At 44.2% G+C, this 16344-nt stretch overlaps 1 protein-coding gene across 2 annotated transcripts in view; it reads right to left on the bottom strand.

The window, feature by feature from the left end:
* Positions 1-16308, bottom strand: part of ARID3B (AT-rich interaction domain 3B) — a 52909-nt gene extending 36601 nt beyond the window's left edge. For both annotated transcript variants that reach the window (XM_034994301.1, XM_034994302.1), the window contains exons 1-2: positions 16211-16308; positions 13062-13684 (exon numbers count right to left, since the gene is read on the bottom strand). In XM_034994301.1, coding sequence (XP_034850192.1) covers positions 13062-13616 — 555 coding nt within the window. In that variant the 5' untranslated portion in view covers positions 13617-13684; positions 16211-16308. The remainder of the gene's footprint in view (positions 1-13061; positions 13685-16210) is intronic.
* Positions 16309-16344: the final 36 nt, after the last annotated feature.

Genomic DNA, 16344 nt, shown 5'->3' with positions numbered 1-16344 from the left:
ACTGCACAGGAAAATGTTCACAGTTACATCTAAGTTATGTGGTTATAGTGATGATATTTTCTCCTTTACAAATGTTTATACTTTTCGTGTTTTCTAAAATGAATCTGAATTACTCTGACAATGAGAAAAAATAAATCAAAGTTACTTTTATAGAGTAATGTGAGCACTAAAAAAAGATTATCCTTGCCCTGCTCTATCTGGAATGGAGTGAGAGGGAGCACAGGAGGAGGCAAAGTGTGGAGGCTGAAGTCAGACCCCCCGGGTTAATATAATAGCCCAGCTTCCCCACTGTGAGACTATAAGCAGCACAATTCTTTCCTCATTTGTAAAACAAACACATAAAGGCCTGCCTCACACAACCCAGTGAAATAAGGCAAGTACCTGGCACACAAGAGGTCAAAAGCCTTCGCTATTAAGATCAAAAACAAAAAAACCAGCAAGCAAAACCATGATTGAGGACAGGCTGATATGGAGGAAGTCTACTGCCCCCCTCCCTCTCCAAAGAAAACCTCACTCAGAAATGCTAGATAAAATTCAGCTCTCCACACTCCTTATACATACAGCTAAGCTTAAAACCAAGAGAGAAAACAGAGTCCACAGTGCCAGAAACAAAAATGAAATCAACCCACAGTGAGCAGGTGCCAAAGCTGTAGGACTCAAGGGAGAAGGACCTGGGTATAGTTCTTAACATCTAAGGCCCGAGGACCTCGGATTTAATCCCAAGGGAGAGGAGTCCAGGCTGCAAGCCCCCTGCATGCCAGGACCCAGCACTGAGATAACTGCATAAAGCCAGCAGCCAGGAAGGACTACACTTCCATCACCCATTAACTGGGGCTTAAAAAACTGCCCACCGGCCTGAAAAAGAAGGAAACTTGCCACTTGTCACGGCCCTCATGGAAAAATAGGGTCCATAAGAGATGGAAGCTCTGGTTCTCATGACGCACAGACAGAGACTCCAAATTCACATTACCCCAACACAATGACAACCAGCTAAACTTGTAGGGCTCCCGGCGTAGGAGCAGACAAAACTCCCCTTAGGAATGCTTCCATAATCTAGCACATGGGACTCCCATGGAACCAAATCCCAGCTCAAAATGAGCTTACACTGGGAAAACAAAAACACCACAAGAGGAAATAAACCACCATATGGGAGAGTAACATGAAACAAGAACCTGTATTCCAAGAATGATAAAGAGAATCATCTAAAAGCGTCTCTAAAATAAGCATGTTTAAAGAATGGCAGAATGTTGGTAATTGTTGAAAGCTGGGTAAAGGACAGGCAGTTCATTACCATCCTCTCTTTTGTATGCAGGAGATTTTCGTAACAAAAAGTTCTAACAATTCCGTACTGTTTTTAAAAAGTTAAAGATGTTTAAAGAGTTTACAGGAAGGAATAGAAACCAACTGGTAAAAACAGGCAGATTTTTAAAAAGTCAAAAAAAGTACAGAAATTAAACACAATATTAAGATAAACAATATTTTAAGTTACTAAGTAGAATAGAGAGAGCTGAAGAGAGAACTCAAAATTGGGAAATAGAATGTGAAAATATTCCAGAATGCAGGGGGATGACATAAAAAGATAAGGCTATAAAAGATAGAGAAGGGGCGCCTGGGTGGCTCAGTTGGTTAAGCGACTGCCTTTGGCTCAGGTCACGATCCTGGAGTCCCGGGATCGAGTCCCGCATCGGGCTCCCTGCTCAGCGGGGAGTCTGCTTCTCCCTCTGACCCTCCTCCCTCTCATGCTTTCCGTCTTTCATTCTTTCTCTCTCAAATAAATAAATAAAATCTTTAAAAAAAAAAAAAGATACAGAGAAGAATGAATGAGAGGATCCAAATACTTCTGTTAGAATAGCAGTCAAGAAAAAAAAAAAAAAGAGCAGCCAAAGAAAAAAAGGACTCAGACCAGGTTGAAGGAGCAGAACAAGGCCCACGTGGAATAAATAAAAGTAAGTCCAAACCTAGAATACTGAAGTACAAGTGCAAAATAACAGAGTCAAAAAGAAAAATCTTAAAAGCCACAAGAGAGAAAAAGGATTCACAAAGGTGAAGATTAGACTGACAACAGACTTCTCAACAGCGAAACAGTTGCTAGGAGAGAGTGGAATCATATCATCAAAGTGTTAAAAAAAAATCAGGGTCTACTTAAAAGAAAAGGGGGAATGTGCCTGGGTGGCTCAGTCATTAAGTGTCTGCATTCGGTTCAGGTCATGCTCCCAGGGTCCTGGGATTGAGTCCCGCATCGGGCTCCCTGCAACGTGGGAAGCCTGCTTCTCCCTCTCCCATTCCCCCTGCTTGTGTTCCCTCTCTCGCTGTGTCTCTGTCAAATAAATAAATAAAATCTTTAAAAAAAAAAAAAAAGAAAGAAAGAAAATGAGAAAGGAAAATCAGGGTCAATCTAGATTTAAAAGCTATAATCAATCACACAAGAGTAAGGGCAAAATAAAGATATAAATTAAAAAGACTTTTTTCAGACATACCAAGTTTACTATATACAAATCTCTGCTAAAAGAGTTAGTTAAAAAGTATAAAGAAGACCAAGCCTAAAAGGGAGAGAATGGGCTGTAAGAAGTCATGGAGAGCAAAGAAATGGATAAACCTGGTGGGAAGTCTAAATACCATTAGCATTTGGGGGAAAAAACTAATTTGGGGGAAGAGTTAGAACAAACTGGAACTAAAATACTGTCCACAATAAACTGGAAGATGGGAGTGGAGTAGAAGTTAAAACTAGAATCTCTAAAGTCCTAATATTGTTTGAGAGTAGAATAAAAAGTCAAGAATGCAAGGCAAAATCTAAACGTAACCAAGAAAAGAATAGAAACAGAAATAAAACTTCTAAACCAGTAGAGGAGACAAAGACTGAATTAAAAAAAAAAAAAATCAAATGACAAAAGATAGGAGAGGACAAAACAAGAAGCAAAGAGAACCCTCGGTCAAACTGAAAATCCAAAGCTAGAGGGCAGAAATAGACCCACATGTATCACCGATCCTAATAACTACATGGATTAAATTAATAAAAAGGCAGAGATTATAGGTCTTTTATATGTGGTCTTAGGATATAAAGATTGGAATGTGTAAGAAAAAAAATGTACTAACTAACACTCATCAAAAGAAAGCCAGTCCTACCCTGGAATACTTTAATTCACCACTTTTTGAAACTGATTACACAAAACTTAGTAAGGATAAGGAAGATTTGAATAACACAACTAATAATAAGCTTGATCCAACAGAGAGATACATAACCCTACATCTAACAAAAGGAAAATTTACATTCTTTCCAAGCACACATGGAGAATTTATAGAAACTGATCATACATAAGGCCAACATAGGACATTGTAACAAATTCCAGAAAATTATCATCATACCAGCTCTCTAACCACAATGGTTAGAGCTTAATTATAAAGCTATAAATTGATATATTTTAAAAACCCACATATTTGGAAACTAAAAAACATTTTGGGGGCGCCTGGGTGGCACAGTGGTTAAGCGACTGCCTTCAGCTCAGGTCATGATCCTGGTGTCCCTGGATCGAGTCCCACTTCGGGCTCCCTGCCCACCAGGGGGTCTGCTTCTCCCTCTGCCCTCTTCCCTCTCGTGCTCTCTGTCTCTCATTCTCTCTCTCTCAAATAAATAAATAAAATCTTTAAAAAAAAATAAAAAATAAAAAACATTTTGAACAACCCATGGATTAAAGAAGCAATGACAACTAAAAAAATGAAATGTTTAGTACTAACCAATGAAAACATTACATACCAACATTTGTGCAATACAGCAAAAGTGTGCCCTTGAGAGAAATCTGCAGCTTCAAATGCATTATTATGTAGATATATTAAACATACAACTAAATAGGCTTAAAAAATAAACACAGAGTACAAGTAAAATTTGGAAACTCTAAATGGGATCAGTGGGTAATAACATCATCAATATCCAAGTTGTGATATTATACTATAGGTTTATAAAATGTTACATTGGGGGTGCCTGGGTGGCTCAGGCAATTAAGTGTCTGACTTTGGCTCAGGTCATGATCTCAAGGTCCTGGGATCAAGCCCTGATCAGGCTTCCTGCTTAGCAGGGGAGTCTGTTTCTCCCTCTCCCTCTGCCCTTCTCCCTGCTTACTCTCTTTTGCTCTCTCTTTCAAATAAATAAAATCTAAAAAAAAAAAAAAAAATTTAACTGAATAAATAAAATAAAAATAAATAAAAGTTACTGTTGGGGGAAACTGGGCAAAGTGTACAGGGACCTCTCTAAATTATTCTTTTTATAACAGCATGTGAATCTACAATTATCTCAATGATAATGTCAATTAAAAAAAAAAAAGGCCAGAATACCAAACATTACTACCACCAAATGCTGGCAAGGATGTGGAACCGTCATTCATTGCTGGTGGGAATGCAAAATGGTACAGCCACACTTTGGAAGACAGTTTAGCAGTTTCCTACAAAACTAATCATACTCCTAACATACAATCCAGCAGTCATGTCCCTTGGTATTCACCCAAATGAGCTGAAAACTCACGTCTACACAAAAACCTGTACACAGATTTTTATAGCAGCTTTATTCATATTGCCAAAGCAACCAAAATGTCCTTCAATAGGTGAATAGATAAATAAACTGTAGTACATCCAGACAATGGAATCTTATTCAATGCCAAAAAGAAATGAGCTATCAAGCCATGAAAAGACATGGAGGAATCTTAAATGTATATTAATAAGTGAAAGAAGCCAATCTGAAAAGGCTATATACTCTATGATTCCAAATATATGGTATTCTGAAAAAGGTAAAACTACAGAGACAATAAAAAAATAAAAAATCAGGGGTTGCCAGGGGTTGAAGGGGAAGGAGGGATGAATAGGTGGAGACAGAGGATTTTTAGGGCAGTGAAACCACTCTGTATGATACTACAATGGCGGATATATGCCATTATACATTTGTCAAAACCCACAGAACATACAACACCAAGAGTGAACCCTAAGATAAACTATAGACTCGGGGTGCGAATGATGTCTCAGTGCAGGTTCATGGAATGCAACAGATGTACCACTCTAGCAGGGGATTTTGATAGTGGGGGAGGCTGCGCATAGGTTGGGGCAGGGGTGGTGTGGGAAATCAATGTACCTTCCACTCAGTTTTGCTGTGAACCTAAGACTGCTCTAAAAAAATGAAATGGTGCCATTCGCATTAAAAAACAGAAACAAGGAGCACTGGGTGTGATGCACAAACAATGAATCATGGAACACTACACCAAAAACTAATGATGTAATGTATGGTGATTAACATAACAATAAAAAAAACCAGAAACAAAAACAGGGCCAAGTAAAAGACAGTGGAAGACACAAGTATTTATTGAGCACCTATTATCTGCCATCACTCCACGGGGCACCAGGATACAATGATAAGCAAGGCAGATATGGTCCCTATTCTTTTAGAGTTTACCATCTAGTATAGGAATCACACACCAAACCAATCAACCACACAAATACAAAAGGATAATGTTCAATGACAGCATATAACCTGATCTACACTAAAGGGGAAGACAGTGCCTCTGAGGAATTGATGTATAAGGTGAGAACTAAAGGCTGGGCAGATTTAGCCTAGAGGAGTGTTCTAGGCAGGACTAGCATACTAAAAGGCCAGGATGGTTGGAGTACAGTGATAGGTGAGGACATATGCAAAAATAAGGCTGACAAACAGGCAGGGATCAGATTATGCAGATTTAACCTTTTACAATTAGAGCAACTGACATCATACTTGGATGGCATTAAAGGAGTGGCATAATCTGATTTGTTTTTTAGAAGATCATTCTATCTACTGTGTAGACAATGGATTAGAATGGGGGAGGGAAGACACAGACACTTGTTGATAGCTCCAGCAGTAGGGAGGTAGCCTGGATTAGGTAGGTGATAGTGGAGAAGGAGAGAAGGGACAGAATTCTAGACATTTAGATGGGAGAATTGATAAGACTTGGTGATGACTGGACATCACCAGACGGAGTAACAGAGTAGGAGGTATGAAAGACAGTCAACTCTAAGGTTTCTGATATGAATCACCAAATGGAGAGAAATGTCCTTTACAGAGAAGGAAAAACAAAGGAGGAAGTAACTGTAGGGGACTAGGTTGGAAATCAACAGTTCAGGTTTGTATGTGTTAAACTTGAAATGCCAGTAAAATATCTAAGTGGAATTGTCCAGAAGGTAGTTGGGAATACAGCGATTGAGCTCAGAATGGAAACTTGGGCTCAAACAATGCACACTGGAATCAATGGCTTGTGGAGATTATTTAAAACCGTGAGACTGAAAGAAATTGCCCGGGGAGGGGGATATAGAGAAGAGGGTTTAAGACTAAGCCCTGGGGAACGTGGGGTTCTAGTTGTCAGACAGAAGAGACAGAGAAAGGAAAATAAGCCAACAGAGAGGGTACGGAAAGCAAAGGAAGAGAATGTTTCAAGGAGAGGGGTCTACTGTATTCGATATGAGAAATCAAGTGAGGTGAGGGTAGGCTAGGCTTAGCAACATGGCGGTCACTGGGAGGCCTCACCAAGAGGAACTTCAGGAACACGGAAGAGTCAGAGTCTAGACTGAAGCGCACGGAGTAAGCGAGCTAGAGGTGACAGGCGTGCAAACAATGCTTCTGAGAGGCTCTGCTGTGGGGACAGGAGACAATGAGAACTAAGCTGGAAGGAAATGTGTCCTCAAGGGAAAGTTTTTAAAAATGACTTCTAATTCCTTTGTAACAAATGAACTAAACAGATTTATTGATTAAAGGAGTTTTTTTTTGTTGTTGTTTTTAAATCTGGGAGACAGCAGAACATGTATCAATGTGGAAAAAGCTTCAGAAGCCAGTGGGTCCAAAAAGTCAGGGAAATAGGCCTTTCTCTGATGGAGCAAGTCCCTGAAAATTAGGAGGGGGATGGGATCTCAGAGGTGTGTGGTGGGATCAGTGTTTGGTAAGAAGGGTAAGGACCTCAGTTAAGTCATGACCATGTATTTATAAGAATTCAATGTAAATATGGGGCACCTGGGTGGCTCAGTTGGGGTTAAGCATCTGCCTTCAGCTCAGGTTGTGATCTCAGGGTCCTGGGATCCAGCCCCACATTGGGCTCCCTGCTCAGTGGGGAGTCTGCTTCTTCCCTCTGCTCCTCCCCCTGCTTGTGCTCTCTCTCTCTCAAATAAATAATAAAATCTTAAAAAAAAAAAAAAAAAAGAATTCAATGTAAATAAAGCCTAGTTCTACCTAAAGAAGAAACAAGCACATACCCCTATTTTAACGTGGAAAGCAGCAGCTTCAAAAGTACAATGATTTCTCAACAAAGAGAAAATAAAAGATTTTTTTAAAGTGCTGACTGAAAAAAGGTGCACTGGGGCGCCTGGGTGGCTCAGTCGTTAAGCGTCTGCCTTCGGCTCAGGTCACGATCCTGGGGTGCTGGGATCGAGCCCCACATCGGGCTCCCTGCTCCGCGGGAAGCCTGCTTCTCCCTCTCCCACTCCCCCTGCTTGTGTTCCCTTTCTCGCTATGTCTCTCTCTGTCAAATAAATAAATAAAATCTAAAAAAAAATAATAAAATAAAATAAAATTTAAAAAAGGTGCACTGGTTTCAGCTCACATAATCCTGAAATGTTTCAGAGAACTCCAGAATACGAGAGTTTGGTCACAGCTCTGGGAAACGTGAAATGGAATTGTTTCAGAGCAGTGTCTAGGATTTACTACAAAAGTAGGAAAGACTGAAGAATTACAGCTTCAAAACGTATTTTGGTGCTAATGCCAATCTGACCCAACCTTTGTATGATGGTATAAATTTACAAAGATCTTTCACACTTGTAATTCTCCTTCCACGTTGGTAATAACTTTACCATCGCTCCCTGAGCACAGTGAGAGAGGATAATTTCCAGCCTCCGGGATTCATGTATGTATGGGTTCAGAGTGGTAGGTTAGGACACCTCTCCCAAGTACTACGGCGTGCAAGAAGCGGAGCTGGATCTAAATCCACATCTTCTGGCTCCAAAACCAATGTTGATTTAATAATTAAATCTGTTACTAATTAACATGTTAGCTGAGTATTTATGCCTTAACCTTTTGGGGTTAATGTCTAAAAGGGCAACCAAGCGGTCTCACAAATCACCACAGACATCTTAGACATCATGGAATGCTAGGCTAGAAGCACCACTGGTTGAGCCAAAAGAGAGAGCACAAGTTCTAGGTCTCAATCCTCTCCTAAGTGACAGTTTGGTCACCCAGATGACTATGGGGAAAGACATGAACTCAACACAGATACTGAAAGTAGATGTGACGAAGACTCAAGGTTGCCAAACTCTTCAGTGACCAAGACTGAAACACAAAGGAACGGAGTCTAGGGCAGCGTCTGATGAAAGCATGGCATATGTTCTTTTTCTTTTCTTTTTTTTTTTTTTTAAGATTTTATTTATTTATTTGACAGAGACAGAGACAGCGAGAGCAGGAACACAAGCAGGGGGAGTGGGAGAGGGAGAAGCAGGCTTCCTGCTGAGCCGGGAGCCTGATGTGGGACTCGATCCCAGGACCCTGGGATCATGACCTGAGCCGAAGGCAGTCGCTTAACCAACTGAGCCACCCAGGCGCCCCTCTTTTCTTTTTTTTTTAACTAAAGATTTTATTTATTTCTTTGACAGAGAGAGACACAGCGAGAGAGGGAACACAAGCAGGGGGAGCGGGAGAGGGAGAAGCAGGCTCCCCGCGGAGCAGGGAGCCCAATGCGGGGCTCGATCCCAGGACCCTGGGATCATGACCTGAGCTGAAGGCAGACGCTTAATGACTGAGCCACCCAGGCACCCCATATGGTCTTTTTCCAATGACACAATGTAAAGCTGGTTTCTCAACACAGCACTGCTGACATTGTGGACCAGGTAACTCTTTGTTGTGGGGGCCTGTCCTCTGCAGGACAGGATGTTTACCAGTAGAGTCTCTACTCACTACAAGCCAGTAGCACATCTCCCCCATCTCAGTCTCGACAACCGAACATGTCTCCTGACCCTGCCAAACAACATGTGGGAGCAGGGTGGGTGGGTGGAGATCAACCTCAATTTAGAACCACTGACTGGATTCCACTGTGACGGTAGGAGCTAAGGACATGCAAGACAGACCTATAAAGAAAAGTGAGGAAAGCCTATGACTTTATTTTTATTCAGGCAATAGTTGCACAATCTTTACAAAAAGCATCAAATGTTCCAAAGACATGCAGTATATGTACCAAGAAAAGTAGGACTAGCCCAACAAACGACACCTTACTACTTAGAGGAACTCTTGGTAATAGATTCCAGAGACCAAGCAGTCAGCCATCCTTCCTCCTTCCCACACTCAGTAACCGAGGTGACTGCCAAAGTATGCAAAAAATCAAACATACACACTTTGGCTCCCCCATGCCTATCAAGCCATTGCTCATCTTTCTACTTCTGGAAACCTGGCTCCATTAACAGGCTCAAGACCGGCAAAGCCTGTATTGCCTAAACTACCCTCTTCCCAGGAGGACAGATGACCACCCTTAATAGGTCAGCAACACCCCCCACTTGGTTGTATGCTGACAGGGCTCTACTGATCTCCCTTGAGAGAAGGGACACGCAGCTCTTTGTCTGTTGCCTTGTTTTACAATTATTTACTCTGCCCATCGAAATCTGATGGGCTTTAGAATGCTTGGCTCAATAGCATTATCCATCTTCCCATCACTCTGGTGTCAGAGAATACTATACTCTGTCTAACGATCTGGGCCTTAAGAAGCAATTACTTTCTAAGAATTTCTTTAAAGAGAATCCATAAAATTATTTGACTTCACACGTTCTAAGAAAGGGATTACAAAAGATAATCTGCGGAGACCTTAAGCTTTTTAAATTTTGTTTTTTTCGTTGGCAGATGCCTGCCGACCTGCACCCCCCAAAGTCTTACAAAATATTATTTGAGTATTCCTATTGGTTTACCAAGCTATGCTAGCTATGCTGTAGACAAAATTAATGTTTTTACCTTGGTATGTGAACGTCTGAAACAAAATCTTGTTTTAAAATATCTGCAGCATAGGCCTCCTGGGTGGCTCAGTAGGTTAAGCATCTGCCTTTGGCTCAGGTTGTGATCCCGGGGTCTTGGGATCAAGCCCTACATTGGGCTCCCTACTCAGCAGGGAGTCTGCTTCTCCCTCTCCCTCTCCCCCAGCTCGTGCTCCTTCTCTCTCTCTCTCTCTCAAATAAATAAATTAAAATTTTTAGGAAAAAAAAGAAAATATCTATGGCATAGCTAAGACTGGGCAGTTGGGCTTCAGCTGACTTAGAACAGAGTGAAATTACTGCAACCCAAAACCCAATGCCCCCTGAGGTTTCCACACAGGGCCTCTGCTTAGACTATGAGTTCCTTAGTCCATGGAGCTCAGGCCTGCCCCAATGAAGCCTCTGTAACAAAGTCTGTTGTATAAAAGAACAAAATGGACACCTCAACATATTGACAGTGCGATCATTTTGTATTACCTGCAGAAGATCTTTGTAACTGTTGCTGGAGCAAGGGATACTCCATTTCTGCTCTCTGCAAGTTAACTGCATAAGAAACAAAAGCTAGTTTCATGTCTGTAATGGTTTCTACAGGCTCTCCCCAAGGATATTTTTTCAGCCCCACTTCATAAGCACAACTTTAAAAAAAGGTTTTTTAATCCCTAAGCATATTATTTACTCCTTTATTTTATTTTTTTTAACATTTATTCATTTATTTTGAGAGCAGAGAGAGCGAGAGAGCGTGAGAGAGCACCAGCAGGGGGGAAGGGAGAGGAAGAGGGAGAGGCAGACTCCCTACTAAGCAGGGAGCGTGATGCGGGGCTCGATCTCAGAACCCCGGGATCATGACCTGAGCCGAAGGCAGACGCTTAACTGACTGAGCCACCCGGACGCCCCTTATTTACTCCTTTAAAGGCAGGTTTAGACAAAGGAGGAGGGCACAGACTGGAGCAATTTTGTAAAATTAAATGCAAAAGGAAAAGGAGGTACGCATCTGAGGTTTCAAAGTCATTGTAACAATGACCCCCTAACCCAGTTCTCGATCTCCAAATCCAAGGGGAAGGGGACTTTAGGGTATGAGATTAGGTCTCAGCTCTGCTGGTGTTTATAAAACATTCTGGCAGGTGCTCTGCCAGGCAGTCTATAATTAGTGAGTATGCCTCAGAAACTTAAAATGAACTCAAAGGGTTTCAGAAACCAACAGCCAGCTCCTGAGCACTGAAGTGTGTAGGCATGGGGCTGCCGTGCCCAGAACACGGCGCTGGGTGCCTGCCACTGTGCACCCGAGTGTGCACGCGCACGCCGCTTCTGAAGAGTCTCTTTTTTCAAAGCTCTAATGGCTTGACCTCAACACCTGCTGCACTTCCTGAAGACAGACAGGCTCTGGAGCTCCACTTGTTCCTCGCACGCGGCTGCACTTTCTAGGAACGACCGCACACACGCAGAGGCTGGCCAGCTGCCAAGGCGGGGGCAGCCCAGCCGCCTCTGGGCCTGAACTTTCCCAGTGCTGTCAGGGCGGGATCCGGCTCCGAGCTGACTCAGCCGCCCAGCTGACTCAGGGCCGGCATGGAACCCTGCCAGCCACAAGGCAGCGCGGGGGCTGCAGGCAACTCACAGATGTTTTGCTAAACTAAAGCAATCAGCCAGGAGGCGGGTCTGGGCTGGCGGCCAGACTGCCGCTGTCGTGGAAGCTGGGACTCTCTGATCCAAGTCCCAGCTCAGCCACTACTGCCTGGTGAACTGAGGAAAAACCCCAGGGCACCTCGGCATCTTCTGCCTGCTTCCGAGCCTGTCCGTGGGGCTACAGCAGAGCATGGCACTCTGTGCATAAAAGAGCACCCGGAGTATTACTACCTACCGCGCGCTAGCTCGGTCTAACCTCACACCGTCCTTGGGAGGCCCGCTTCGTCATTTTCACTTCACAGATGAAAGACGCAGGCTCAGAGAGACTGAGAGCCCTCCCGAAAGATCACAAGGGTAATAAATGGAAGAGATGGGAATTGAACCCCCACTCTGCCTGCTCTGGCATCCACTGCAAACACTGCTGTGCTAAAACTCTGATCAACTACACAGGGCTCCTTTACACAAAGACGCGGATTTTTCAGGTTCCAAAGGACCTTTCTTAGATGACTTCTCAGTTGCCCTCTGAAAACCGACAGCTCTTCACAACGGATTTCCAAAGAGCACCAGTGGGCCACTGAAGAGCATGTACTTATGGGGAGTACCCAGGTACTACCAGCTTTGTCATGAACTCCCTAAGCATCAATGAGTCACTTAACCTGGAACAACCCATCAGCACTCCCATTCTTTGGGTGAGGAAAAACTCAAGCACTGCGGGTCAGAAAGAGAAGAGTAATTAGAAGCCAAAGGCTTGGTTAAGAACATAGATTCCTTAGGCTCCATCCCAAAATAATTCTTTTAAGACCCTGGAATCTGTATTTTCTAAAGCTCCTGAGAGGACTGTGATGCTCACCCATGTTTGGAAATCACATAAGCTTGCCTTGGCTAAACGGGGAATTTGGAGGTCTACCCTTTCCTGTTTCAAAGGGGGTGGTGTAAGGGTGAAATGAAATCATGTCTGCAATGCTCTTTGTTGGAAAATACACACAATGCAAGCACTTCTTGTCAGCTATACTTAACTGCAAAACAACAAAACTGTCCTTAAAGAGCATGATCCTGGTTTAGCCTGGAGCTAAGGAACAGTCTTAGGCAAGATTGTTGTTTCACTAAAAGAACTGTAATTAGAGTCACACATTACATTTTTAGATATCCCTTATAACACTGTTGCAACCTCATCCTTCCTTTAAAAAAAAAAAAGATTGTACTGACATTCTTTCACACCCCACTTGAATCAATCTATATTAGGAGTCACCTGCACACTTCATTGCTGTAATCAAGAAAACAAGTATGAGAAAAAAAAAAAACTCAAGTCTGTTCATGGCTAGGCGGTTGGGTCACGGAGGTGGGGTGAGAAGGCACGGACTGGCAGAGATCCTGGCCCTGACAGGACTCCTCTTGGCCAGCCTTTAGGAAGAACAAATGACCCCCGCACCACGAAGACTGACCTGCTTGAGTTGCTCATCCAGATTCCAGCTCGGCTGCCCAGCTGTGGAGACTGAAGGTGGGGCCTTGGAAATATCTTTGGTATGGTCTTCTTTAGCTTGCTGTCCACGCAGTGGGAGCCCTGGTGCTGGAAGCAGACCAGATCCAGACGTTGCTCTGGGGTCCTGGCGAACCACTTTCTGCACATGAAAATACTTGGATGCGGCCTGGGCCTCTTTCCCAGCCACCTCTGCAACTTCATCATCCCCATCCTCATCTTCCAGACCTCCTTCCTCCTCCTCGGGCTCGGAGTTCACGTTGCTCCGTTCAAAAACTCGGGCCACTGCCACAGCTGGTGGCCCTCTGGCCAAGGGACCCAGGGCGGGGCTGCCAGATGGCCTCCCTGGGGTGGCAGAAAGAAGAGTCTGCTGTGTGACCAGCTTCTGGGCATACAAGAACGGGGCTTCTCTCATCTGTTGTCCCTGCTTCTCTCTGGCGTCCATCTGCAGAGGAGCCAGGCGTGGGGCCTGCTGTGGCGGAGGCTGCCGAGGCTGCTTCTGTTGCGCCAGCGGCTCCATCACGGCCTCAAGCTTCACCCGCCGATGAGCATGGCTCTGAACCTGGGTACAGCCCAGCCGGCACACTCCTTAAGTGATTAACAGAAACCACAAAGAAGGAGAAACAAGGGGGAAAAAATGGTAAAACAGGTATTAAAAGACTTTCCTTTTTCTAGCAAAGGGTGTGAGTTCTGAACACTAGACATATGCTCCAAAGCCTGGGTTCTAAGAGGAGTGGTTGTGGGAGCTGGGGGTGGGGGTGGGGGGGTAGAGTGGTAGGGAACAGTGTGAAGAACGGGATTTAAGAGAGGAAATGCAGGATGAATCTCAGCAGTGGTGGACTGTGGTTTAAAAAAGAAGTAAATCCTGACGGTATCTAGCCTCTGTGTTCTGATCTTTCTCTCTTGACATTATCAAACATTAGCCTTATTTATCCCTGAAAAGGCACTGGGTTTGCACTGTACAAAGGTTGTGAGTATGAGAACCACAATAATGAAGGCAAGAAGGGCCTGCCTACAAAGGAGAGAACGCGGCTTATGTTCCCAGGCCCATCAGAGAAAGAAAGTACCATCCTAGCTAGACACAGAGCTATCAGGCAGACAGAATGATTTCTCGCATACAAAAGCAGAACATAGCAAATTGCTCTTTGGTTTAAACTTTTCAAATTTCCCAGATAGAATTGCCAGCCTGCTTTTCAAGTGGGCTGAGCCACGCTAACTGTACATTACGGCCTCAAAAAGAATCCAATTTCAACAACATGAAAGAAACACGCAAGGAGGCAAGAGTTTCAAATTGCAATGGTCACTCAAAAAACAAACGGGGGAATTCCTCTGGAGATTTTAAAGTTAATTAAATTGAAACAGATATCAATATTATCTAACAAGTTAATGCTTCTTTTTCATAAACGGCCAAGTAAATCTCTTCACATCCCTTTTCCTTCTGATTCACTTCTACTATGATATTCTATGACAAACGCAAACAGAAAAGGCTTTCAGGCCAAAAGTATTCTGGGGGCAGGTTTATCAGCATTCTTACCAATCAATCTCCAAACACATCCCCCTTTCACACCCTCCTCTCCACTCTAGCTCCCCCTTTCCCTTCCTCCTCTCCAGATCTCCACCCCCAACAAACCTCACTTGAGTTATGTTTCCTCAGCACGTCTCCATAACTGAATGGATTACTGTGCACGGGCAAATTTTAGGTGAACAGGACTTGCAAAATGGCGTACAATGTTGTCATCACATGAAAGAAGCTTTACTGCACAGGTTGAGACTTGATATTTGCATTGTTTCACTGTTTTAGAACTAAGTATAAAGATAAAAAAAATACTACATGCCTTCAGCATCTTCAACAATTCATGGGGAAGGAATCACATCCCTAGCAATAAAAACTGCTTGCATTTACTAATCTTTTAAATGGGTAGGGGGAAAAGGTGCAATTTTTTTTTAAAAGCTAGGCAAAAAAGTAAAGATAAAAATTCTCATTGTCTGTTTATCTGAGAAGCACTGCTTTTGCCTTTTGTAATCTGTGAAAGATTCAAATTCCAATTTGCCTCTTACTGCCTTTACTTCCTCTCTTGGCACTTGAGAAAGTGTGATTTAGGCCTGTAGCGCTGCTTTCATTCTGCTTTAGCCCTTTTTATAGTATAACAAAACATGAGAAGATTTACACCCACATTAAATCCAGCTGGCAAAAGTATTCATTTAGGATAAAAACAATTGGCATCAAAAAAAATTAAACCAAAGAATAAAAAGCAAATAATTCGGCGATCAATTTAATTTTCCTTATAATCATTACAGTCAATCAATCACAAGAGGAATCATTTTTCAACTGAGTCCTGCCAGTCTTTGAACAACTGCTTCTTGTCCTGTGGCACCATCTTCTCAGTGTGCTGTCCCCAGCAGAGGGGGAGGTGTCTCACTGCTTCTTTAGTAAGATTGAGATGACTCAGTTCCACAACTCAATACACACACCCTCCCCCAAAGAGCCCATCTACCCCGTCCCTAAGCAGAAAGATCCAAACAACAATGCCACCTGCCTACATTTAGAAAACTTGCGTCTCAGAAATCTAAGCCACTTCATCCCTTCACTCGGCCCCCTCCCCCATTTCCCCTAAAGTTCTCGGACCCCCACGCCCGGTGCAACGGACTGCTTGTAGCTTTGAACCCGGCCTCCCCTACCATTCCCGCTACCTTCGCAGCCGAATCCCTTTGGCCCCGGTCCCCTTGAAGCCCCATACCTCCTTCCCCGGTTACGCCAGCCCCCACTTCTTTATACCCCCCAGTCCAGCCCTATCACTTTTACCTCTACCAAGCCCTCCCAGCCAATCCGCTGGCTCCTCTTCGATCGCCCCAACCCCACCTATCCTCGCCCTCTCAGTTCCCGGGGGCCCTTACTCTTCCCATCTCTTTATCTCAAATCACCCTAAGGGTTGCAAGGCGCTTCGGGTATCCTCCCAGCGCTCTCGCTTTTCCTCCGCAGCCCCCGGACTCTGCTCGCCCGCGCCTTCGCGTCTCCCCCCACACACCTGCCTCCCCTCGCACCCCTCCGGCCCCTCCACCTGCCACAGGCCCCGCTCCCGCGCGACTGAAGGAGCCGGGCCCCACGCGGCTTACCTGTGCAGGGCGCTCCGGGTCCGCCGGCGGTGGTGGCGGCGGCCGCTCAGGCCCCGGCGCAGCAGCTGCGTCTCGGACTCCTCCGCAGCCGGGGGCCACAGCCGGGGCGGGGCCCGCACCGGAAGCGGTGCCGC

The sequence above is a fragment of the Mirounga leonina genome, unplaced genomic scaffold (assembly GCF_011800145.1).
Source record: "Mirounga leonina isolate KUSES-001 unplaced genomic scaffold, KU_Mleo_1.0 Mir_91, whole genome shotgun sequence".
In the NCBI taxonomy this organism is placed as follows: domain Eukaryota; kingdom Metazoa; phylum Chordata; class Mammalia; order Carnivora; family Phocidae; genus Mirounga; species Mirounga leonina.
Note: the sequence above shows the minus strand (reverse complement) of the source record. Positions and strands in the feature narration are given on the sequence as shown.